The sequence below is a fragment of the Anguilla rostrata genome, chromosome 9 (genome assembly GCF_018555375.3).
Source record: "Anguilla rostrata isolate EN2019 chromosome 9, ASM1855537v3, whole genome shotgun sequence".
NCBI classification, from domain to species: Eukaryota; Metazoa; Chordata; class Actinopteri; order Anguilliformes; family Anguillidae; genus Anguilla; species Anguilla rostrata.
The window spans coordinates 21,832,871-21,856,934 of NC_057941.1; the positions used below are offsets into that span (position 1 = coordinate 21,832,871).

The 24,064-nt window shown below is 48.2% G+C and overlaps 1 protein-coding gene across 5 annotated transcripts in view; it reads left to right on the plus strand.

Annotated features, from left to right (window-relative positions):
• The window catches only part of cadm1a (cell adhesion molecule 1a), a 267,196-nt gene that overhangs the window by 230,811 nt on the left and 12,321 nt on the right, over positions 1-24,064 (plus strand). For 2 of the 5 annotated variants that reach the window (XM_064351039.1, XM_064351038.1), the window contains 2 exons: positions 4,421-4,510; positions 14,010-14,042. The exons of 1 other annotated variant lie outside the window; for it this stretch is intronic. In XM_064351039.1, the coding sequence (XP_064207109.1) occupies positions 4,421-4,510; positions 14,010-14,042 (123 nt within the window). Of the gene's footprint in view, positions 1-4,420; positions 4,511-7,429; positions 7,671-14,009; positions 14,043-24,064 lie in introns of those variants that run through there. 2 more of the 5 variants (XM_064351042.1, XM_064351040.1) reach the window with 2 other exon arrangements.

Below are 24,064 nucleotides of genomic sequence, written 5' to 3' on the forward strand. Positions count from 1 at the left end.
GGTACGCTTCCCCATCTCAGAGCACAGCGCCATGGAGCTTGTGTACCAGGACTGTACACTGCGTGTCCCCTCGGCCAGAGCGATTAGAGCGTAAGCACTGCGCTGGGAACTTTGGCGGCAGCGTTCACGGGCCCCTGTTATGAATCACCATAGTTTGGGACGGGTAACAACTTTGCTTTGACAGCCAGGGATCTATAAAAGTGCTTTATTTACATGCCAAACGTACAAATCTCTGGAAGCACACTGCCTTCAGGAAAAAAAATGGGACTTCTCATCCTTCTTAGGTTGAGGCGCAGAAAAACATGCTTTGTGTGGACCCTGTCGGTTTGGGTTCTAGTCGGGGCGGGATCAGTGGAGGACCCAAGAAGGGTGATTTAGTGTTGGGTCGGGGTACGCCACCCAACCACTCAAGGCACTCCCAAAATAGCATTATTTTGCGGGCTCTTAGGTTCTCTGTCTGAAAGATTGCCGCTTCATTTAGGCAGAAACTCCTTCCGAAGAAAATAAAGAATTTGGAGTTGGGGAGGGGGGGGGGAGAGCCCTCTGGCAGATTTGTTTTGCTGGCCATATAGTCCTTTTTTCCGTAGTTTGTGTTCTTTTACGAAAATAAACCATGTTGATTTTGGAGGAGTTCACTTAACAGCATGTGCGGCAATTTGTGATTCCGTCAGATTTTTTTTTTGAGAGCCGATGCCAAAGTGTACGCGCTCTCTGCGAGTTAGAGCAGAGGAAAACCTGGCTTGGCTGGGGATGCGGTCTGTGCCGCGCGCGCCGGCTGTTTCCCTGCACGCCGCCCGCGTGCCAGAGCAAACACAAACTCCCCCCCGCTTACGCAGCTCGCCTCTTCACTAAAAAAGTCCTCCTTTCGCGCGGAGACGCCCGGTCCCTGATTAATGGCACGCGTGATTGGATGAGGAACGTATAGACCCGTGCGGCGGGGCCCCGCTCCACTCTGGTGTCCGCGAACGCGCGGGTCAGCGCTCTCTGGAGGGGTCTATTTACGGGGGTTATCGATTTCCCGCACATGATTAAGGAGGAGAGAGCCTCATGCCTTTCAGTATGCAGAGGACGCGGTCCAGATGGGACGAGCTCCCGGCCAGTCAGAGTTCCTTCTCCTCCAAGTCGCGGTTCGGCGCCTGTGCCTTCAGCGGGATTCGACGGTCGGGGGGCGTGGCCCCACACGCGCGTCTCGCCGTCCGCGTGGTCTCAGCTCCAACCCCCACCTCCCACTTCCCCCTGACACCATCCACGCCCACACGGCGCAGTGGGTTTTATGGCTGCCTTCAAACTCCCACAGTGATGTAGTGGCATACTGCTGTACCTGAAAATGACTCAACCCCCACCCCCCCCCCCCCAAACCATGGCAAATAGCTGCTTAATGCCTAAATGTCAAGTGGCAGCGGTATCCGTGGAAACGGTGCGCGGCAGGTGCCAGAAGTTAGAATATCAGGTTGAACGGCTACGCACATACTCATTTCCATTTGAATGCTTGAGTCAAGCCTAGACGTCATATCGAAAAGCCAGGTACAATATAGAAATATTAATATGTGTTTAATTCAGTTACTGCTCAGCTCGTGTTTATCTGCATCTGTCATGTTTAATGGATTTAGCAAAATAAGCAGGAAAAAATAATGAGAAATGGTGATAATTCCTCCTGGTATTGTGGAGAAAGTCAAATTCATAAATCAGAAAGAAATCTCATCAGATAGCCCTTTGAAATATGAGGATTTCCTCAAATCAGAATGTCACTGTTTATTGTCTGTGTGTCAAGAAAACTAGCCTTAATGTTGAACACAAGAAAATTTGCGCCCTTGGAGAAATTACAGCAATCCCACCTGCAGCTCACGTCTGTTATAGGAGATATCCTCTCCCCTACTTGTGGTCATTGTATTGTGAGGAAAGAATAATGTAATTATTCTCAATGCAATTATGTATACATGTGCGTGTATGCCCGACATTCACGTTATAGCATGCTGATGCTGAGTCACATGTACAGCAGTAGCACTTTGACATGAAGCACATTTTCATCATACACACTGGAGGAGGGGGGGGGTGCAGATCCCTGGCCTGTAGAATTGCATAATTCTGCATCTTCACAAAACCCTCCAGAACTATAACAACGCCCCCCCCCCCCCAGTCATTTTTGGTCTAACTTCCAGACACCAAACCAGTCTGTTTTGCTGTATAGCATGGAAGCAGTTGTACAAGTGAATAGCATTTCTCTGCTATAGCATGTTGTCACGTGACCCCATTGTGTATGCTTAGTAATGAACCTCTGAAAGTTGGCGTAGAAGTAAATAAAATAATATTTGAGCTTTACTGCACAGCATCAGTTGAAATCCAGGCCATCTGAAACACAATGTTCTACCGAAGGGAAAAGTGTGTATTTTTTATTTATTTTTTATTTTTTATTTTCCTTCAGTGGCAGGATATCCATTACATCATGCCAGCGGCCATACCCACCCTGTACGAATGGAAAACCTCTAAGCAGGTGTGGGCATGATTAGAGCTTGGATTGGAGATCTGGGACAACTAAGTTGCTGTTGGAAGTGGTGTTGGTGACCAGGAGGGGGTGCCCTTCCCCTCAGGTCCATAGAAAACCCAGTGCCCCAGCACTGTGCTGCAGAAGGTGCTGTCTTTCAGATGAGGCATTAAACCAGGGTCCTGACTCACTGTGGCGGTTAAAGCTCCAATGGCACTTCTGGGTAGATTAGGGGTGTTGAATCCAGTGTCCTGGCCAAATTCCCACAAATGACTGCCTCTCTCCACGTGGCCACCTAATCCCGCCACATCTGATTGGCTGCATCTGATCAAATCAAATACATTTTATTTGTATAGCGCTTTTTACGGAGAACTGTCACAAAGACAGCTTACAGAGTAACAGGAGGGAAATATTGGGCAAAAGCCAGACCTGGGAACCAGGCCTGGGAAGAAGAACGTTTAAACAGAGGCGAGAAAAACACTCCCCGATGGGGAGTAAATCTCTGGAGGAACCGGGATATAGAGGGGGCAATCCTTTGTTTTCCCTGCCCAATTTGAAATCCCAGGTGCCCACTGGAAAATAGAAGAGGTAAAAAAAAAAATCTTTGCACAGTCTCAGAAAATCTACAGTACCTTTCTATACTTTATATCGGAGCCCATGCTTTTTGAATGGACGAGCACCCCGCGGTGTTGGATGGCGGGCATGACACTTTTTTCCAGCACTCGCTCCCCCCTCCCCGCCCGCGCGAAAATGTTTGGGGCCCTCGCTCTGCGTCCTCGTCCATCATTAGTGGGGAATTGTTTTTTCGCTCCCGCTGCGGCCTCTCGACGGTACGCGGTCAAGAAAGTGGCAAGAGACCGAGACGGAGAGCCAGGCAATTTCCCCCATCACCCCCCCCCCCATCCCCGCCGCTGATGTTAACACAGCAGTATCTGTCTGGAGGAGACAGGCGAGCGCTCCCGAAGCTTCGGCGTTAGCCTCCACGCCCCTTATCGCAGCGGCGGCCGCGGCTCCCCTCTCCGCTTCCCTTCCCCGTTATCAACGTCCGTCCGTCTCCCGCGAAAAAACCCGGCCGCTGCCCTCTCACCCCGCCCAACGCTCGTGTTGTTCTGACTTCCAGGCGGTAAGATTTCAGGCCCGTGGACAGCATGTAAACACCCGACTGTCTAGCTAGACGCTTCTGGATTTTGACATCTCTCCAAAAAAAAAAATTTTTTTTAAAGAGAAGTTCTGATTTGAAATGGAAGGCACTGGGCAAAATGGCCGTCTGTCCGCGCCGCCCCTCGTCATTTGCTCCTCCTTTTATCATTCTTTGTTTATTTTTTGTCTGTTTTATGTTTTTAATGCACTTTTGCCATGTATATCATATCATTTTCTGTTATCAGTTTCTGTATGGCTTGTCTTTCTTTTCATTGACTTGTGATGGCCTTTTTTATTGATATAATGTTAAAGAATCTTGTGCAGTACAATATATTGTAGCCTGTAGGTTAATGAAATGTGAGCATTCATTTTAGATTGCAGAAACCTCAATATGAGAAGGACAAAAATTCATTAAGTATAATTTGCAGCAATATTTTGTAAAAAAAAAAAAAGGCATTCATTTCTGTACAGAAAAGACAACAAAGCACATTTTTCGTTTCAGTTTCTTTATGAACATTTAAAATCTTGTTACACATCCCAGACAATACATGATCCACCGCTTAAGAGAAAAAGACAATATGTCACCATTATTGATCTGTCATATACTATCTATTTATTATATATTGACTGATATATATTATATATATCAGTCAATCACAATATGAACTGCCCATGTATCAATAACTTTCAAAAAGGACCATCATTATTTGCCCTGTTTTGTGGCTTTTGTTTATAATTTCATAATTTATTTATTTCTCTATGTGTCTTTTTTTGTGTTTTATTTGCTTTCCCATCCAGATGCTCTCACCACCACCCCTATACCCACTACAGCCACCACCACCACTACCACCACCACCTTCACCACCACCCTTCCAGACACTGCCCAAGGTACGGTATCCCCTACCAGCCCCTGGCTCTGTATTAAACTGCAGATGGAACTGTGTGTGTGAATGAGTTTGTGTTAGTGTGTGCGGGTGCCACTTTCTTTCTTTCTTATAGTGTGTGTGTGTGCGCGTTTGTGTTAGCCTGGGATCAAATTTCTGTGTTTGTGTGTCTTTGCGTGGTCAGATTTCCTGGTAACAGCGTGTGTTCACATGCACGTGTACGCACACACGTGCTGGGCTGGGTGTGGGGGCAAGGCGGTGACTTTCTGGGTGTTAATGTGTGCACGTGCGTTGAGGAGTGTGTTTGGGTAGGGGTTTCCTACTCAAAGGTCGCCCGCGCGTCTGTGTGTGAGAAAGAGAGATGGAGGGAGACGGAAAGCGAGAGAAAGAGAGATGGAGGGAGACGGAAAGCGAGAGAAAGAGAGACCGCCGGCAGTCGGCGCTGATAAGATCCCTCCCGCCGATAACCGCAGCCAGGTCCCGCAGGAGCGGGCTCCGGCTCAAACCGTCACGGGCGTTCGCAAAAAAAAATAAATACAAAATAAAAAATAAAAAATAAAAAAAAGATCCCCTTTCCGTCGCACTGTTCTCAGAACGCAGCCTCCTTGTCCCCAGGTCTGCAATCTTATCGGGATCTGGGGCTGTAGCCTGCCCTGTCCGAGGCAGGGATTAAAGAGCCCCTCTCTGCCTTTGTGTCTCTCAAGGATGGCAGTCACAACATGCTGTTTGTGGAGCCCTGGAAGCAAGCTGTGGATGATAGCCCTGCGGGTCCAATGCATTTCAGTCAGAGTCTCAAATGTGTTCCCTGAGAGCAAAAACAGCCACAAAAGCGATCACGTGTGCGTGTGTTTGCGTGTGACAAGTATGTACGTGTACATGCTAGTCCTGCGTGTATGACATTCCTGCTACGCTGTGGAGTGCCTCCTTAAAACAGCCCTCCCCCTGCTTGCGTCTGTATGTTATGTATATATGGTAATGCGAGCGGAAAACCCCGCTAAGGCTAATATTAGCATTCGGAGATGTATCGCGACTGCTGGGAATGCTAATATTTGAGGGATGCGAACGTGTGGCTGTGTGAAGGGTGGACCAGTCATATGTTATCAGTCGCCTACTCATTTGCACCGATAATGGTATTCTGCTCCGGAGAGCCGAGGCTTTTGATAGGTTGGCACCTGTCAGGGATTGACAGCCGAGCGTATGGTTTCTCCAGACTTCACAGGGGTTTGTGAAGCCTCCCTCTTCCATCACTGCCTGGCGTGTGCCGAGAATGCAGTATTTCGCGAACGCGTCTTAAATTACTAGACACGGGGGTCAAATGCATCGGGAAAAACAAAGATTTGTTAGCGATGCCATTTTGCCCAATTTTGGTGTCCCATTTTCTCAAATTACAGTATTCTTCCGTCGTTTATTTCTCTCTCGCCGGCCCCTTCCCCTTTCTAAATGAATACAATCAGCCCGCCAGCCATGTCAAGAAGACAGACGCTCATGGAAAATGCTCGTCGCATTTGAGCTAGTTTTTCTTGCCCATTTTGCATGCATGCAGTCCATTTAACCCCTGTAAAATGGTGCCATGCTCACAAGGGGGCAGTGGTAGTCCCGCACCCGGTAACTGAACTGCTCTACCGTTCTGCTACGCTGCACAGTTCTATGATGGGTGTGAACTACACTTAGTAATTAGTGTTCCACTTTCCTTTCTCCTGTGAACATATTTGCAATGTTTCCTTTGAATTGGTAATTTTGCATAATCACGTCCAGTGCGGTAAGTGGACAGTTGGCACAGGACAAAGCCTGTTTTCATGAATAAATGAAGAACTAAATCTTCAGAGCCTTTTCGCTAAGTAGAACTCTGAGAGTTTGCCTGTGCCTGTGTGTGTGCGCGTGTCACACGGTTGATTTTCTGAGATGCGTTTTATTTCGAGCCGATCTCCAGAAATCCATTCTTGTCGCTTAACGCCGTGCGCGCGGCGCGCTTTCTCTGTGTTTGCGGGACGAATCTGTGACTTTTCCAAGGTCCTTCCGTTCCGCAACTCCGCCGAGAGTTCCATTATTTCTGCGTATTTATATATAAAAAATGATCGCCTTAAACCCGTTCTGCTCTCCGATGGCAGGCTCTATTTATTCACACTGCGGATGGTTATGGATCAGCATTACCAAATGAATTTATCAGTGCACAGAGGTAGAGGCCACTTAGAAATTTAATACATTTTTGATAAACTGGCTGAAGTAGAAATGGAATGGGGTATACTGCACTTTAAAAAAATCTATTAGAGCCTAATGTGGGGCTAAGGTGCGCGCTGGCTTCGCTCGGTGACATTTAGAAATGACTAAATTGCCATTTATACTGCAAAATAAATGGCTAAATGGACGAACCCTGCCCACCGCCATTCGCAACAGGGACAGATGTCATTAATTCGTCTCTGTTCTGAGTGCGTGGATGTGCGCGCGTGTTTTGTTTTTTTTTTTTGTCCGCGTTAAACACATCTTTGAAATGGATGTTTATCGATATTTGCGAAATGCGAAAGAGCCCCCCCCCTTTTTTTCTAAATGGATTTTTTTGATCAAAACCCCCCCCTCGCTCTCACTAGCACGTTCTTCCTTTCTGTCACGCCCCTTCTCTCATTTGTTACTCTTAACCGCAGAATTAAAGTGCTTTTTTTGTACGTACAGTTTGCAGATTCGATCAGAGCTGAGTGCTTTCTCTCTCTCTCTCTCTCTCTCGCTCCCTCTGTTTCTGCCGCTGCCCCTGCATCGCAGTAATTGCGCGACAGAGAAGAAGGCCGGCAGGTGCCCTCGAAACGCGACAGATTGAGAACATACGTAGTTCAAATGTACCTGTGTGTACCACATTACATCTCTTATTCTTCAGTTTATTCGTTTTTCTGTCTCATGAGGAAAAGTGAAGTCCTGTTTGTGCGCCTGTCAGAGCTGTTTGTGAGCGACGGTCTGCCGTGGCGGGGCGGTTGTTGCACCTGCACTCGCTGAAAAGGAAGATCCTTCTCGCGGCATCGAGGCCCGGCTGTAAAATCAGCCCGAGAGACGACGTTTAAAGAGACATTCATTAAGCGCACCCAGCTAATAAAAACCATTTTGATTTGCGATCTGCGCCGACTCCGTTTTTAATTGATGAACCGCCATAAAGCCGAACCGCCGGCCAATTTATTCCCCTCCAGAGTCGAAGAAGAAGAAGAAGGAGAGAGCGCGCGCAAAAAAAAAAAAAAGAATCCAAAGCTGTCGTCAGTGCGTAGATTGCATAAACGCCATCTGGTAAACTGATTTCTGAATTGAATAAATGAATTGGGGTCTTTTCTCCCCACCCCCCCCCGGCGAGCTGGTGCAGGCGTGCGCTAGAGGAAGTCCATTTCTCCGCCTGTCTCGGCGCCTCGCGCAGAAGGAGCCGGAGACGGAGAGAGATGGCCGGGGCTGAAAGAGACTAATTTGCTAAAGGTCAATTGCATTACCTCAGGGAGGAGGGCGCCCGCGGGGCCCTGAAACACGGCCCAGAGTCGCCGCCGCAGGCGAATTTATCGCACTTAGCGCGGCGCAAACACAGAAACGCGCCCGATAAGTCTTCTTTATGCAGAGGTGGATTGTTATTAGCGCCGTGATTGCGCCCGTATGATGGCTCCTGGAAGATGGAAGTCGTAAAGCAGCACTGAAGGTAATCAGCGTCCCGGACCTGAATCACCTCCGCCGTCTGCTCGCATAAACACGCACGGACACGCGGAGACGCACGGCGCGTACGCGCGCTCGCTCGCTCGCTCTCTCTCTCGCACGCAGATACGGGCGCACGCGTGCACGTGCGTATGCTTACTCCTGAGCACGCGGACCAGGCAGGGTTATACTCACAGACACGTGCCCACACGCGAAATTAAACGAGATGCATTTTTTAAGCGCTACGTTGTTGTGAAAGTACTCAAATCTGCAGCAAGCGGAGAGGCAGTATTGTTTAGGGCTGGTCGGAGAAGTCCTCCAGTCTAGATTAAGGCTGGGAGGGCTCGCTTTCCCGCGTTTCTCAGCTGAAGAACGCTGCGCAGGGCTGCTCGGCTTGAGCTCCTGGAGGGCTGAGTGGAGCTGTTCGTACTGTTTGTGAGCAGCTGTGAGGGTAGCATCCTCTCAGGCAGAACAGCGCAGCCCCCTCCCTCCCTCCCTCCCTCCCTGTCCCCCCCCTCGCCTGCTCTCACAGCTCCACGGAGCCAGCGGAGGTGTTAGCGGTTAGCCGCAGAACACCGAGCCCACCGTCGCGTCTGCCGATGCCAGCAAGGCCCCCTTTTTCAGGCGACCCGTGGCGGGGGGGGTGCGAAACAACGGTCCCGGGGAAAGGTGATCGGTCAGCGCCCGGCAGCACCGTACGGCTCCCCCTCGGCCCGCGCGGACTCTGCACCGCGGTCAGCTTACGGTCAGGAGGCCGACCGGTGATGGAGGAGCTTGGGGATTCAGTGCGTGTGGCCCAGGATGCGGACGACCGTGGCGTCGCCCAATGCCTTGTTCTGGGCTGTGCCCCACACGCGGTTAGGCCGGGGGCGGGGGTGGCAGTGCTCACCCCGGCCCGGCTCTCTGGGGCGGGTGCCTGGCGCATGTGAGTCACAGTAGCGCTTTCACTTCCCTCAGTCCACATTACCTGAACAAAGGGGTGAAGGACAAAGCTGAAGTGAAGTCAGTTTTTAAACTTTGCTTGTTTGTGCAGCGCTTTTCATGCGAGCGTTTTACAAGAATAAAGCAACATGAATAAAACAGGATGGGGTGCCCTACATTTTCCTTTTGATATTTTTAAACTCCTCCTTGTTTTGATTCCCTCATTCTTCCTCTCTTGCACTCTCTGTCCTCCCTCCCTCGCACTACTTTCGCTTACCGAAAGGTTTTTGTTCATTTGTTTATGTTTTTTCCTGCATGTCTATTTGCTGTTCCACTTTGAGTGCCGCTCTGCGTATCTGCGTCCTGTAAGCATGGCGGAGGGAGCCCGGTGTTCTGCCAGGAACGGGGCGCTAAGTTTTGCCCTCATTTGTCCTTGCGGGAAAAAAAGCGGGGGTGGGGAGGGCAAAGACGAGGGCGGACCACCCCGCGCAGTAGCTCCATCAGCCGTGAGCTGAGCTGTGACGCGACGTTCCCGCGCGAGTGGCGGGGCGGGGCGGGGCGGGGCGGGGCAGGGCGGGGTGACTCGGGGCTCAGGCAGAGGCCTTTAATTACCAGACCCAGAGAGCTGCGTCCTCGGAGCCCTTCTTTTCCAAACCTTTCCCCCTCCCCCCCCGGCGTAGCGCTTTGATTCAGCTACAGCTGGAGCGACGGCAAGGGTCACGCGCCTCAAATCGGGACCTTCGAAAACCCTCACAGAGGACAGCTGCTCGCCTCGTCTCCAGCTGCGAGAGAGAGATCCAAAGGCTGATAATGTCTGCGAAAAACAGTTAAAAGTGACCCTTAAAAAAATTTGATTTATCTTTTATGACACTGTTCATTGTTGCCTTAAGACAAAACTACAAGCAATCGCTCTCAACTGTAAATTTTGAGGGTATGCAATGAAATGGCGCAGTACACATCGTTGTGTTTTTATGATGGTCCATCCTCTTGCTATAAAACACTTTCAGAGCCATGAGTAGCACTTTGGATGATGTTAATTCAGGACAACCTGTCCACCTGTAGCATGAATTGTAAGTACAGTATTGTTCACTTGGACCAAGCTGTACATCAGTGACCTTTTACATCAACACTTTTTTAGGTACTACAGCAGAATTACATGAAGTGTTCATAAGCACTCCATAACACATTTGTAAGTATTATAAATACGAATGCCATCTGGCATAAATTCTAATCTCGATTCAGATCTATTCAAAGAATAGATATGTGTATACTATGGAGACCAAAAGTCTCCCAAGTCTTGGCTTTCATTATTTATTAAGCAGTAATGCAATTATGATACTCCAGTTAAACTTCTTATTTAGGAATACATTATTGAGAGCTTTTTAGGATGACATTCCCACGACTGTCACTGGACCTGAACCCAATCAAGCATCTTTGGGAGCAGTCCAACAGGGAAACGACCATCACGTAACGTCAACAGTTCATCTGTGGAAAGTGTTGAGAAAGTACTGGAATGAAATGGAAGATGAGGTGTTTCATAAACTGGTGGAATCAATGCCCAGCATAGTGGAGTCTGTAATGAAGGTGGACACACCAAGTACTAATAAATGTTGACCTTCATTCATTCATTCATTCATTCATTCATTCATTCATTCAATTAATACCAGCACACTTTTGACTTATATTATCAACAAATGCTGTATGTTTTAATAAGAAGCGGAGTATCATAGTAATATTAGCCCTTGATAAATAAGGTGTGTGTGATAATAACTGTGTGTGTGTATGTGTGTATACAACCTGTTTTAGAAACACTACCCTAGAAAGCAAATGCAAAAGGAAAAAAGTGCACTCCTCCAGGAGTTTTGACCCAGTTTATCCCTTCCACAGTGACAGAGGCCCTAAAATAACAGCTACGCATCATCTTATCAGGTGCCAGATAAAATCACAGTGCGAGTGAGTGGGAAGCCCAGTACCTGGGGAGAGACAGTGCTTCCCGAAGGGTTGTCATGCATAACAACCCCCAGCTCACTGATGTTTAAATCTTATGTTGCCGCATAGCATAACTTTACATTGCGCAGGGCAATCCCAGGAGGCTCGTTTTAGAGGCACAGTATTGTGAGACGCGGTAATTAGCTTTCCAAATATACATCTTCGGAAAGTGCGTACGGTTCGGGTCCATGTCTTAAAATGGCATCCAAAACATGGTGTTTCCTGTTTCTGCCTGGGGTAATACCGCCCTTTCCCAGACAAACGAAAGCGTGCGCACACTTTTCTCCACTGCGGCCGTCATCTCACCCGCGAAGATGGCGGTGTTGAAGCCATCCGCCCGCTCCCTTCAAGATGGCCACCAGTTGGAGACGGCGTGACCGTGACTCAGATCAGACCACAACCCCTCTCCCACCCCCCCCACCCCCCAGCCTGCCAGTACACAGACTGTGAACCCAAGCACGTGTACCTCCCCAGCCACCAGCCAGTGAGCCCCAGCAGCCAGCACTGCCTCCCTGTCAGGCTGGGTGTCGCACTCGTCTCCAGGGATGAACGACGGAGCGAGAGAGTGGGGGAGTAAAACCGGACGCTAGCAGTTTAGAACTTAAGCGCATCGTCCAGGATACAAGGAACGGGCAGGGAGGCTGGATTTCAGCTGGCTCAAAGGGGAGCAACAGAAGGCATGATTAATCAACAAACTATCGTCGGAAATACGAGGGGAGATCTGCAGTGAAGCTTGGCTTAATGTTTTTAATCCGAGAGTGCCTTGGAATTGATCATCATGCAAAGAGCACCTTTAGATCCTGTTACTCGTATTATCCCAGTTAAAGTGGTCCAGTTTTAAATTACGCTAATGCAAAAAGAAGTTACGGCTAAATTAGTAAGACAAAGTTGCTCTAGTGCACGCTCGTTCTTGCTGGCTCTTTTTAGGTGTATTTTAAATACCAATAAATGTTGTTTTGAATGTTCCCGATTTGTAAACATCCAAAAAAAATTCCATTTTACGTGGGTGAATATTGTAGTACTCTGTAGAACATTGTGTTTTAAATGTGCATACGCTCATCAAATTACTGTATTTCTGTCAGCTGAAGTGTGGTTTTAATATCAGAACATGAATTCATTTCAGTAATGAAAATCAAATTGGTTTTTTTGAAGCGTGGAAGTTTTCTTCCTCTCTGTTCAGTCGCTTTGGGCCGTTGAGCTTGTCACCTTGTGAAAATGTTTGAGCGCGTGCGCTGTTCCCTTTTTTAGAATTAAACATGCATCTCCGCGTTCTAAAGTAGATTTCCGGTAAACTGTACCCGAAAAAAATCATCAAAGGCAACAATCGGATTAGGGGCAGATTTTTATCTGATCTCTTCGGAGAGGGAGCGGCGCGCTCAGTCATGCTTCGGGTCCGGATTTCGCCGCCCTGACAGCGACTGTCATGGGTAATGTTTTTTCCCCCGTAACAAGCGCCCGGGCTATGTGGAATTGCTTTCCCGATACCTTTGAACCGGGCCCGCCGGGCCCCGAGGCGGAGCGAGGGAAGAGCCGCCTCGTACATCTGCTTGACACCCGCCATTTACGCAACCGCCTCGCCTCGTGCTATCGGGCTAGCGGCGAGCTGCTGGGCTTCGCCGCGCCGCGCCGTCCCTAGCAGTTACTTAAACGTGAGTGAAAGGGAACTTCAGAACTTGGCCTGCTGGGTAACAAAACGCCCTGTAAGTCAAAATGAAAAAAATTGGGATTTGAAGTTTAATGTCAGGCTTCTGCTGCCGCTGCGTCTGAGGCCGTGTGATGGATCACTCGCCCGTTGCCTTCTCCAATAGTCCTTGGATTTTGATGATTCCTTTCAAGTAGTTCTATTGATCAAAGTCATTGAAAATTATGGGTACTTGTCATTGGAGCCTAGCTTCAGGTAGCAACTGGTGATTTTAAATGTCTATTGCTTCTATATCCAGTCTCTCTTTAAATTGTGAGAGGTACTGAATTGCCCATTGAATCAAATAGGGCCAGTAACTGTAAATTGTTCCAAATAATTGCAAAAAAATAATGTGATTAAAGCGCAAGTCCTAGCAATTTCTCATTTTCTCAGTTCAGTTTTAATATTATAACTGGTGTTTCCAAGCCTCTTGTATTTGATATTATTGCCACTAGTTAAGATTATGAATAATAGATTGCTGGTGGTGTGCTAATCTTTCCAAGTCACTCAGTTGCACAATTTTAAGATGCTTGAGATTATGACGGATGTGGCGCATTAGTTGGGAGTTTTTAAAGCACCCCATTTTAATTTATTTTCGTGATTAAATTTGGTGGCGGCATAAAACTAAGTATGATGTGTGCGCACCCCCTCCCCAAGTGAAGAGAAGGGATGAAGACACCCTGTGAGGAAGTCCAAACAAGGCACAGCACATCATGACCTTCATTGTAAAAGTCACAGTCTGTCTAAGCCTTTTTTTTCCAGGAGCAGTGCCTTTTTTCCCCCTCTGGTTTTCATTTGTAAGATGGGGGGGGTGGGGGATTTCAAATAATTGACCGAGACCAACTGTCACACTGTACGCTGAATGTTACTGTAAATGAAGTGTTGTGTGCTGCCCAGATACAGGTAATGTCCCTCACGTGTGCCTTTGGCTGCAATATGTATGTTATTGATGCTATGTGATGACTGTCTGCTCATTAATGCTGTACTGTCAAGGCCGACTGTTCTTATTTACCATGTGAAACGGTGTGTACATATTGCTTTCTGTTGTTTCGTGTTTTGTCGTGCCGTGTTTGACGTGGAGAGGTTTGTCGTACGTTTATTTTATTTTTTTGTTCGTTTTCTGGAAGTTGCTGTTGGGTCTCTCTGGTGTCTCTGAACGCTTGCTTATTGTTCCCATTGTTTTCGTTTCTCCTTTTTTTGCATGCCGTACCTCCTCCTGTTTCCCTCCTTCCTCCACCTGCCCTCCTCCTCGTGTGTTCAGACACCGCGCCCAGCGCCGACCCCGCGGCTCACGGTTGGTACCCCTCCCTCCCGCCGGCACCCACACAGCGTGTCACCGCCACGCGGCATGGCAGCCAAACGGCAGCGATCGATGCTCCGCGCTCTCGTGGCTATTAGCAACCAGCGCTGCATACCAGAAATGAATTAATGTGTTTGTGCGTTGTGTGTGCGCTCGTGTGCCTGCATTTGTGTGGGGGTGTGTGTGTGCGGTCACGTATTAGCATGCGTGTGCACGTGCCCCTGTGTACAGTAAGCGAGGGTCCGTGTGTCTGCACAAAGGCGTGTGCACGCATTTGCGTGGGTGTATTAGCTTTAGATGTCTTGTGAAGGGTCCCTTTGACTGTCTGAGATGTGACAGTTTTATTGTTTCGTGCGTTTTTTTCCTGATCCATTGTGGCCACATAACTTTATGGACCAGTTTAGGTCTCCTTGACAACAGAAGTATTAACCCGAGGCTCCTGTTCACGGAGTTTGTAATATTGTTGAAGCAAAACACAAACGGGAAATAGACATGAAACACTAGGGCACAACCAGCCTCAAATCATGCTTTTGAAAAATGTAACCTTGACTTTTGAAATATCCAATATTGTTGTACAGAAAAATTTTGTACAGTAAATGAAAAGAGAGAAATTCCATGAATAGAAAGCATAATGGTCCAAGTATGGAATGGCGTGGGTTTCATTCATATTAAGATGAAAGAAGACCTCTTGTTTGCATGCATGTTAAAAGACGAAGAATTTCACATATTGTGCTCAATGACGTGAACGCGGTTTAGATTTTGTCACTTACAGTAGTGTGGCCGGCTTCAGGCTTGCTCTGTGGTTGTTTTTTTCAACAAGTAAGTTGAGAGAGGGCTTTACCATGGTTTATGCAGTTCATGTAGCAGGTCTATAATTGAGCTTTCTTGCAGTTCACTGCTTTTCTAAATATCATGTCACAAGGGCAATGTTAACCTTGTAGGCCCATGCCTGCCCAGCCTTGATGTATCGCACGGCATTACTGTAAGCCGCAGAATAATCTATTGCAATTTTCGCTATTCAAATATCAAGCTCGGTTTGGAGGAAGGAGCGAAAGGCGGAACAAGAGATGAATTGATTTGCACGGAGCTGGGCAAATTGATTAAAACCTGATTCCACCGTAATCTGTAGGCAGAGGAGGTGTTTTGGTTTTGTCCAGGAGAAGGGACGAATAGGTGACATGGTTTTTGGAGAGGGCGTTTTGGTTTACGCTCAGATTGTGTCATTGTGATGTTTGGTGTCTGTTAGCACAGTTTCCTGCTGTCTTCATAATGTGAAGACCATTACGGAATGACTGTATTTGCATTTCATTAACAAAATTATGCCTCACGTTCCCCTTTTGGATTTCATACATCATCTGTAGGCTTTCATCAGACCTCGGAAAACTCAAAGTTTCGCATCCGTATTAAAACAAAATGATGATCCATTCAGCAACAATGAGCAGGATATTAGCAACCGGCAGTTGTGTTTGCGTGATGTATCTCATGAAAAGCAAAAAAAAAACTGAAAAACATAACCGCCCACACCGTTCATGGAACTCAGTCTCACACAAAATCTTCATTTTACCAAATGAAAGTCAATACTTTCTGTGGGTAGGTCGCACAAAGCAAGCCAGCGTCACCAAAATAGTCCCTTGTCCCTTTGAAAAACACCGTGGAGAATTTGAAGGTCAAGAACAGAGACCTATCGGAATCTTGTGTGGAAAGTTTTCTCTCTCTCGGAAGTCAAAATCGTTTTATCTAAAACATGAAGCTGGGTACACTGTACATTAAGCTAGAGAAATGGTAGATAACCAGAGATATTTGGTATCTGGATATTATTGGATATTATTAGTGGTTCTTCATTCCTAAAGTGACCTCTCACAGGAATCTTCAATTAACACATTCACGTACACCGAGTCCCTAAGTCATTACACAGTGTGTAAGGCAATAGAAAAGATATTGAAAAGGAACAAATTGAAAATGAAAATCGTTTTTGTTATCTAGTCCTTAACATACTCACCTTCAGTACACTGGCATTTTTTTGGAATTCAAGTCATTCGGGGATGGGGGAGATGTCCGTTCATATTTGCCTCATGGCCATTAGTCAACTTTCAGAGGAAGGGTTAGGGTTAAGGCTGATAATGTGCAATTACATAAAGCACAGACTCGTGTTCTACATTAGTCAGTGCTTCGCATGGTAATTCCATGGTAATTATTGCCCATTCACTGTTAAATGTTATCAAGATTCTTTTTTTCTCGTCTCTCGCTTTCTCTCTCCCTTTTTCCACATCTTTCTGTGTGCAAGTTCTCCGGCTTGTGTAGCCCGAGTGCTTTTAGAGTTCAGCTTTATCACGTCCGCGGTGTGATGCACACAACTGTTTGGGAGCTCTTTTCTTCTTTGATTGCAATCTCTGCCTCTCTCGCTCTCAGTCTGTGTAGCCTAGCAACAGGCGCAGGTTCAAGGAGTGGGACTTTTCAGTCGAGGGCGAGCGCGACCGGTGTAGCTTTCTCACAAGCGCGCTGGAAGCGGTCCGTTCGTCGAGCGGCGGCGTCGTTTCGGCGTCATTTTGTCAGCGAGAAGCGGCCCGAACGGGGTAAAGGGCTGGCCGTTTCTGACGAGCTCCGGCCCGTTTTGTGACCAATAAAAAAGCAGATAAACGCGTAGCCCTGCTGCGGCGCCGAAGCCCTGCTGCGGGTTGAGAGGCATGAATCACGGGCGAGGCGAGAGGAACGCGCCTCCCTCGGCCAAATAGATCAGACCCTTATCGGCGCGTCGGCCGGCCTGTCGGACGCGTCTCGTTACTGCACCCTGTGGCAGGACGGCGGCCATGTTTCCATCTTTACCTGAAACCGCACGAGTCCAGCAGCCGACTCCGGCAGGCTCCGGACTTATAAAGCTGATTTATTGGCGCCCTGTCTCGTCCATTTTTAAAAAAATTTCATAAAAGGTGTAAACAGAATTCTTCATCACCTCCCTCCCGCTGTTTGTTTTGAAGTGGACTGTTTGGTGATTAATTTGATCACGCGATACCCCCCCCATCCCAATCTCACGATCACTCTGTCTCGGCTACGTGGGGGGGGGACCCCCCAGGGGCTTCGCGATCGAACCACCCACACGCGATGGGGAAAAGCTGTTTGAACGCACCTGGTTCCATATGGTCGTTTCTGCACCCATTTGTTGAGCGTGGTAAACCTGGCGAGTTCACGCGCGGCTCGCGGGATTTGCGGGTTACCTCTGAGCGCGGGGAGTTCGTTGACAACGCCGTCGATCCAGCAGAGATGGCTCAGTCGTGTCGAGCGGTAAGCCTGTGTTCTTGCCGCGCCGTTAACTTCCCGTGCCAGAGCTGAAACGGAACAGATGACTCAAACTTCTTAGCGTTTCCCCCTTTGATGGAAACTTCTGAAACTGTCTTAAACACGTTTTCAGAAATGTGTCCGTTTTCCAAACAGTTCCAGACAATTGCGGTACCATATTATCTGGTTTAATTGTGGTTTTTTTCCCACCTTTTTTTTTCTTTTTTTCTTTCTCTTGTTCATCTTCAGGTTGTGATGACATTTTTTGGAAAGGCCGAATTGAGATGGAGGTTACTGAAGGTGGTGTGGGGGGGGGGGTGGTTAACGGGTTTGAAGCAGCAGTGATGCAGAGCTGTTTACTATTCTGAAAGTATCAGTGTTAACTGCCTCCCACCCTCCCTACATGTGGTCTCCATGACAATGCCCCTTGTTGTGCCATAGAAAAACCTGTCATTCACTGCCTTATTTTGAATTGTTTTAGAACTGAGTGGTGAAAGTATTGTGTTGAGAAGGACATATGCAGAATAGAATAACAAAGTGACGCGTTAGACAAAGAATTATGAAATAAACATTACCTTGAGTACATTCTAGCCGACTGTTATTTTATTCATTTAGAGAAAGAGTACTCGCTACTTTTGGCTGCCCGACCTCCTGAAAGTAGTTATTCAGCGGCTACAGGTAGTTTTGCTTTCATATACAGCAAGGCTAACATACTTTTTTTTCGTTGAGCAGTATCAGTTGAGTGTTGAATAAGGAATTTTCCACCATCAGACGTTTGTCATCTGCAGACTGATGGTTGTGCGTTGGTGTAGTCGTACTTCGGCTGTGTGTCAACAGCCCCGCTTGTTTTTATCACGAGGCCCTCGCAGTCACCGCGGGAAAACGGCACCACAGCGCCACCTGCGTCTGATCAAAGACGCATCTCCCGCCGTGCCTCGCCAAGATTATCCACTCGGCCTTTCACACGAGAGAGAGAGTTCAGCTGAGAATCGCTCCGGTCAGGACCGCATCTTGCAGTGCTCCCTCTGAGGCTTCGTGACTCTTCACGCTGCAGCCTACAGACGTCAGAACGGCGGAGTCGAAGGCTGGCCCCCCCCCCCATCGGCTGCCTTGACTCTCTGAACTCAAGCTGTCCCCTCATGCGGCTCTAACCAGGCTTTATTGAACCGCAGCCAGTTCTGCTGTACTTCGTGACTGCCGTAATGGCTGTTTCACCATTTGGTTTGTTTCACATTAGTTTGCCCACTTCGCTACGGCACTTATGCTTCACAATGCGCTTATTGTACATCGGTGTTATTGTTTGCGGCGGTGCATTGTTTTTCGATTGTGTTGACAGAAGGTCTCTCCATTCACGCCGTTGTTGATCTAGCCTTATTGTGTGCACTTACCTGAAAGTCGCTCTAGATTGAGCCTGCTAACTGAATACGCGTAAATGTAAATTCTGTGACAATTACATCTATTGTGGTAGATGTCTCTTCCCAGTGAAAACAGTCATTTTTTAACAACTTAGCCTTTCTTTTTAACAATGTTGATAATGCGTAAATTAGTTGCTTATTGGAAAGGCCACCTTTAAAGCACGTGTTCTACCCAAGTGGCTAATTTTTGCATGCTTAAAAAAAAAACTTGTCACGTTGCAGTCCTCTGCCCACACTGTCGCTAGGCAACTTTCTCCTCGTTTGAACAATCGGCCAGTGTTGTGCAAATTCTGTTGTGTTCCTTGCTAACCTATGGTTTACCTAGATGCAGATCCTTATAGACCCTGCTCCATTTGCTTTGTTCGTCCCATGATTGGAGTAGAAACGTGATGATACAATGGGCGCTATTATAAATGAATTTTCATTTCGCGGAGCCCGAGTTCGCCCCTTCAGCTGATAGTGCCGCACGCAGCTTTGTTGCTGAGGCCACAGGTGAGGGTGGCGTTGAGCCCCGCCAATCAGCGACGCTCCGTCGGCGCCCTGGCCTCTGTCCTTCGCCCCCTCTCGTGGTCCAACGGTCCAGACTGGCCGCTACACCGACAGCCAATCAGTCTCGCAGGCGCCGGCTGGGTCTCTACCAAGCAGCCAGCAACAGTCCCGGCCAGCCGCAATGATTGGTAATGAGCCCCAGCTCCCGATGAGCTATCAGCCAACCAGTGCACACGACAGCCTTACACACACACACACACACACATACACACACACAAACACACAGACACATACATCACATCTATATGCACATACACCCAACACATATGCCACATATACACACACACCCTCCCTACACACATACATATGCAAGCACACACACACCCAATACACATTCACACACCACAAAGACGGACAGGTGCGTGTGCACACACAACACACGTTCTCGCAGCCCGCTCACACATTCTCTGTCGCACCCACGGCCTCCGGGGTCTGCGGAAAGTGTGTGTGCGCTCGCGCATCTGTCTGTCTTTGTGGGGTGTGTGCGCGCACTGGGTGTGTTTCTGGAGCTGGTCTGGCGCTGGCAGAGGCTACCGAGCGGCAGAAGCTGTGCGTTATGGAGCCCATTCATCTCGATCAGGCTACGAGGCCCTGCTACGCCTCCTGCATCAGCACCCCCCCCCCATTTAGCTGCTCTCGCTTAATGAAAATATGTCCCTGCAGTTCCGTGCTTTTCTCGCCCTGCCCGTTTTTAAGAAGCATGGCCGTGCCATCCTACGGCGTGTCACGAATGCGGCAGCTTCGGACGAACGGCGGGAACAGCCAGGTGAATAGTTTGGTCCAGGAACTGATCTTCGCTGTGCCATTGAAACCAAGGCGTGAACTTTGCCGCTCTGTGCAGTCGGCGAGTTCAGACGCCCTTCACCTACGCCCAGGACAACGGCGATGGGAATTGGATCAGGAAGTGCTTTAATTAAATGGAGTTCCCTGGTTATATGACCAGGAAGCGGTCTAATCGAATCTAGTTCCCTCGGTAAATGACCAGAAGTTCTAATTGAATCCAGTTCCCTGGCCACAAGGCCTGGAAGTGTTCAAATCCATGAATTTTTATTGATTCATGCATATTTTTTTTCCATTTATATAATATATATTTTTCATGTATATACATTACAGGAGTGCTTTGAGTATATAAGGGTGTTGAAAGGCTCCCCACGTTTTTGTGTGTTTGTGAAGTGGAGTGGAGGCAGGCTTCCAGCCTGTTGATGTGGGGTTAAAGAGAATTGTGGTGCCCTGCCGGTCGGCCGGTTCCTGGCAACACCGGACAGGAATTAGTCCTGATCCAACGGCTCACCGGGGGAGCGGAGAGAGCCCGGGGGCAGCGGGACCGAGGCGGCCAGGGGTGCCTCTTCCCCCCTGCCCCCCCAGCCACGCTCCCACAGGCTTTGTGTCAGTCCCCTGGAAGGGACATCTTATCCGGGATTAGCTTCGATAGACCTCACTTCTCCTGCTTCTGTAAGAATGGGAAATTAAAGTCCGCAGTGCCAAATGTTTGTTTTTCTCCTTCAGCGATTCTGCTGTTGTCGCTGCTTGGCCACGGACACAAACAGCATAGCAAAGCAGCGCGCTCTCTCTCTGTGTTTTCTAATGTACGGTAAAGGGCTGAAATACTGAAATATGAGAACCAGGCAGAGAATGTTAATCCCTTTAGTGCATTCATATTCACTAGAGTCCAAACATCTCACTTGATAAGCATAATGCCCAGTCTTTCTGTGTGTTATGGCATTGGAATTCCATATGTCTGTGTCTCGGTGTCTGTATGTGAACACACACACACAAATATGACACATTAATTCTGTCAGAAGATTTTAGTGCAGTTTCTTTGCATTGGTAGATGATTATTTGTACCAAAAAGTATTCGGAAAAAGACGTTTATATTTTTAACTATAATGTGTTGGCTGCGACACCACAAAGATTCATCCCTGTCAAGTGTCGAATGGACGCCCGTTCAGGTGTGCGTAAATGACGGTTTCGTTCCAGTTCTCCGGAACGACGCGTGTGCGCACGGGGGTAACGCTCGTCAGGCCGAAGATCCAGCGTTTAACGGGCCGCCAGAGGCCGCCCCCATCCCTGCCCCGGCCCCAGACCCCTGGGCCGGTTCGTTTAGCCTCTCTGTGCAGCAGACGGGTCTCGGGGCGTTCCTGAGACAGCTGTGCGGAGCGCGCTCAGACAGAGCGACGGCTCGGGTTCGCGTGCGGGAGGGTAAACAAACAGCTGGGAGAGCAAAGGGAGGCTCGAAGCAGAGTCTCTGCTCCTCCAGCGTTCCCAGCCCGCGGACGCTCCGCGCTCCGCAGTGAAAATCTCTCCTCTCCTCTTCCCGTAGCGTACGTGTTCATTAGAGCCGCAGCCCCGGCATACCAAACAGGACCTTGGGTTTTAAATCGTTCAGCGGTAACCTTTACAAGGGAGCGTAGCTTCGCATGGTTAACATAGTTAGTCACAAAAAAACTCCTTGATTTCTTTTGGGTGGCGGTGGGGTTGGGGGGGGCGTGCTCGATTGTTCCTTTCTGACAATCAGTACGCTTCACTGACCCAAATTCCACAGCAATGGAATTTCCATTTAAGGAACCAATTATCCAGCGAAGAACGCGCCGGTTTTATTTTTAGGTTGCCAAATTAAAGAGAACATTTCCATTTTCCTTTTTTTCCCCCCTGATTGGATCTCATTGAGGCCCTTTATTTATTAAGTAATTAGAGAGGTAATGTGGTTAAGTGAAAAACCTTTCGGAGGCCGTAGAGATTCTGCATCACACAAAATTGGAAGGAATCTGTATCGCTCGTCCTGTGTAGACCACACTTCAGTGCAATCAGCAATAATTAAATGCTTTTGTTTGTTTTTTAAAAATAGATATTTGCCTCCTATTTTGCGCATTTTAGCAGTGGCTGTTGGGAAAACAAACGTGTGTAATTGGGTGTGTATAATGCTTTGATACAGGACTGGTGCCTGCTGTAAATTGGAACCAATCCTCAGACTAATGGTCTACTTGCTGCTTGTGTAGTGGTCTGAAAAAAAAAAATTGTTACTGCCTGTTTGGGGCTGTATTTTAAGAAACTTCACAGAACTTTATGTGTCTCTTTGCTTTCAGTGTGTGTTTCAGCACTACAAGGGCTCACACAAAAGAACATTTTAAAGTTACTTTTTAATCCCTAAAACACAGAATATGCATCTAATAGTTTCTGGCAGTTTAGCTGATATCTGTCCCTAGACCCTCATGTGCATGTCCCAGTCTGTGGAATAGGCTGAACAACTCCATTGGCTGGCAGGTGCAGCCAATGGTAGCTTGCCTGCTGAGAAACGCATTGTCCCCCATCAACACTGCCTGAAGTTCCAAAAAGCCATTTCACGCAAACTTTGTTCGGAACAATCTGCAATTTCGGGCCCCTCTACATCTCGAATCAAATTTCGAAGCCTATTTGAACTTGTTAGTCATCAAAACACTTGGCAAAAATGGGTCGTTTGACTGACATTTAAAAAAATTGCATTCCAAAATTAATCGAAATCGACTTGTTACCTAAAATCAAGTCTTGATTTTTAAGTGCAAGCTCTCCCTTAGGTGCATACAAATGCATAACTCAGTCTCTCCACACAGCCTTTGGGGTTCTAGTTACTAACATGTAATTTGCTCTCACAGAGGCAGATTTGTTTAAGAATTTTCTCTTTTTTTTGGGGGGGTGGGGGTGGGGGGCGGTAATGGGAGTACGCTCCCTGAAAGCGTGATTAAGCAAAACGTGGTGAACGGCACCCTCAGATTGGAATATTTTCTTGCAGCCTCGAGCCGAGCGCCAATCGCGAACACAAGTTACGCATTAAAATCGGCATCGCTAAACACGCAGGTAGGTTCTTAATTACGCATACGACAGGAATTAAAAGGGTTCGTGCACAGCAGAAAGAGGTGGGTGGGGGGGGGGTGGTAGGTTTGTTGGGACGCCAGCTAAAGACACGTGAGTGAGCCTTGTGCCTGCCTGAGAGCCTGACGACAGGATTTGTGCGGTTTCCTGAGAGGGGGGGGGGGGGGGAACGAGTATCGCCCCCCCCAGTAATCACCGCCGCTTGATTAGAAGATTGCAATACCCCAGTCAGAGGATCTCCTGGCCTTCGGGTCGAGAACACAGCTCAGGCGGCGCCTCTAACGGGTCCTTTACAGGAACACGTTGTTCTGTTCCCTCGCCGGGTTGACGCTGAGGTCTGGACGCTGCCGCGTGCGTCGGGGTGACTTGCACCAGTTTAGCCCCCTCCTGAGGCTTGATTTATATCTCTGCACAAAGGTGGAGCGTTTGCAGAGAAGTGCATTTTCATCACCGCCCCCCCCCCACCTCACGCTCACACAAGGCCGAGTCCAGTACAGATTTGTTAACTGCCATAATTTTAAGGCACAGGCCACATTTTGTGTTTTTTATGAACCTTGCTGAGCTTTCTGAGCTGTCGTAGCTCAGCCCAAGACGGGCGTGAACATGATTCAATCCGTCCAGAGCGGTGACCAGAGGGGCTGAGCTTCAGCTTCACCGCCTCTGTCTGATACTTATAATCAGAGAAACCCAAATTTATGATGTTATTAAGCCCCCCTCCCCCTTGGTGGACATTTCAGAGCTGGACTGACAACCAGATAAGGTTGGAGGCTCGAACCCTGGACTGAGCACTCCGCTAAAGTAGAGTAACGATCGCAGGTCTCTTTCAGTACACATCCAGCGCTGTGCCAGGGTGAAACACGTGCTCAGCAAGTCCAAGCGGCCGCAAGGCCTCTAAATAATACACAGCGGCTACATTTTTCATAAAGTCGGGCA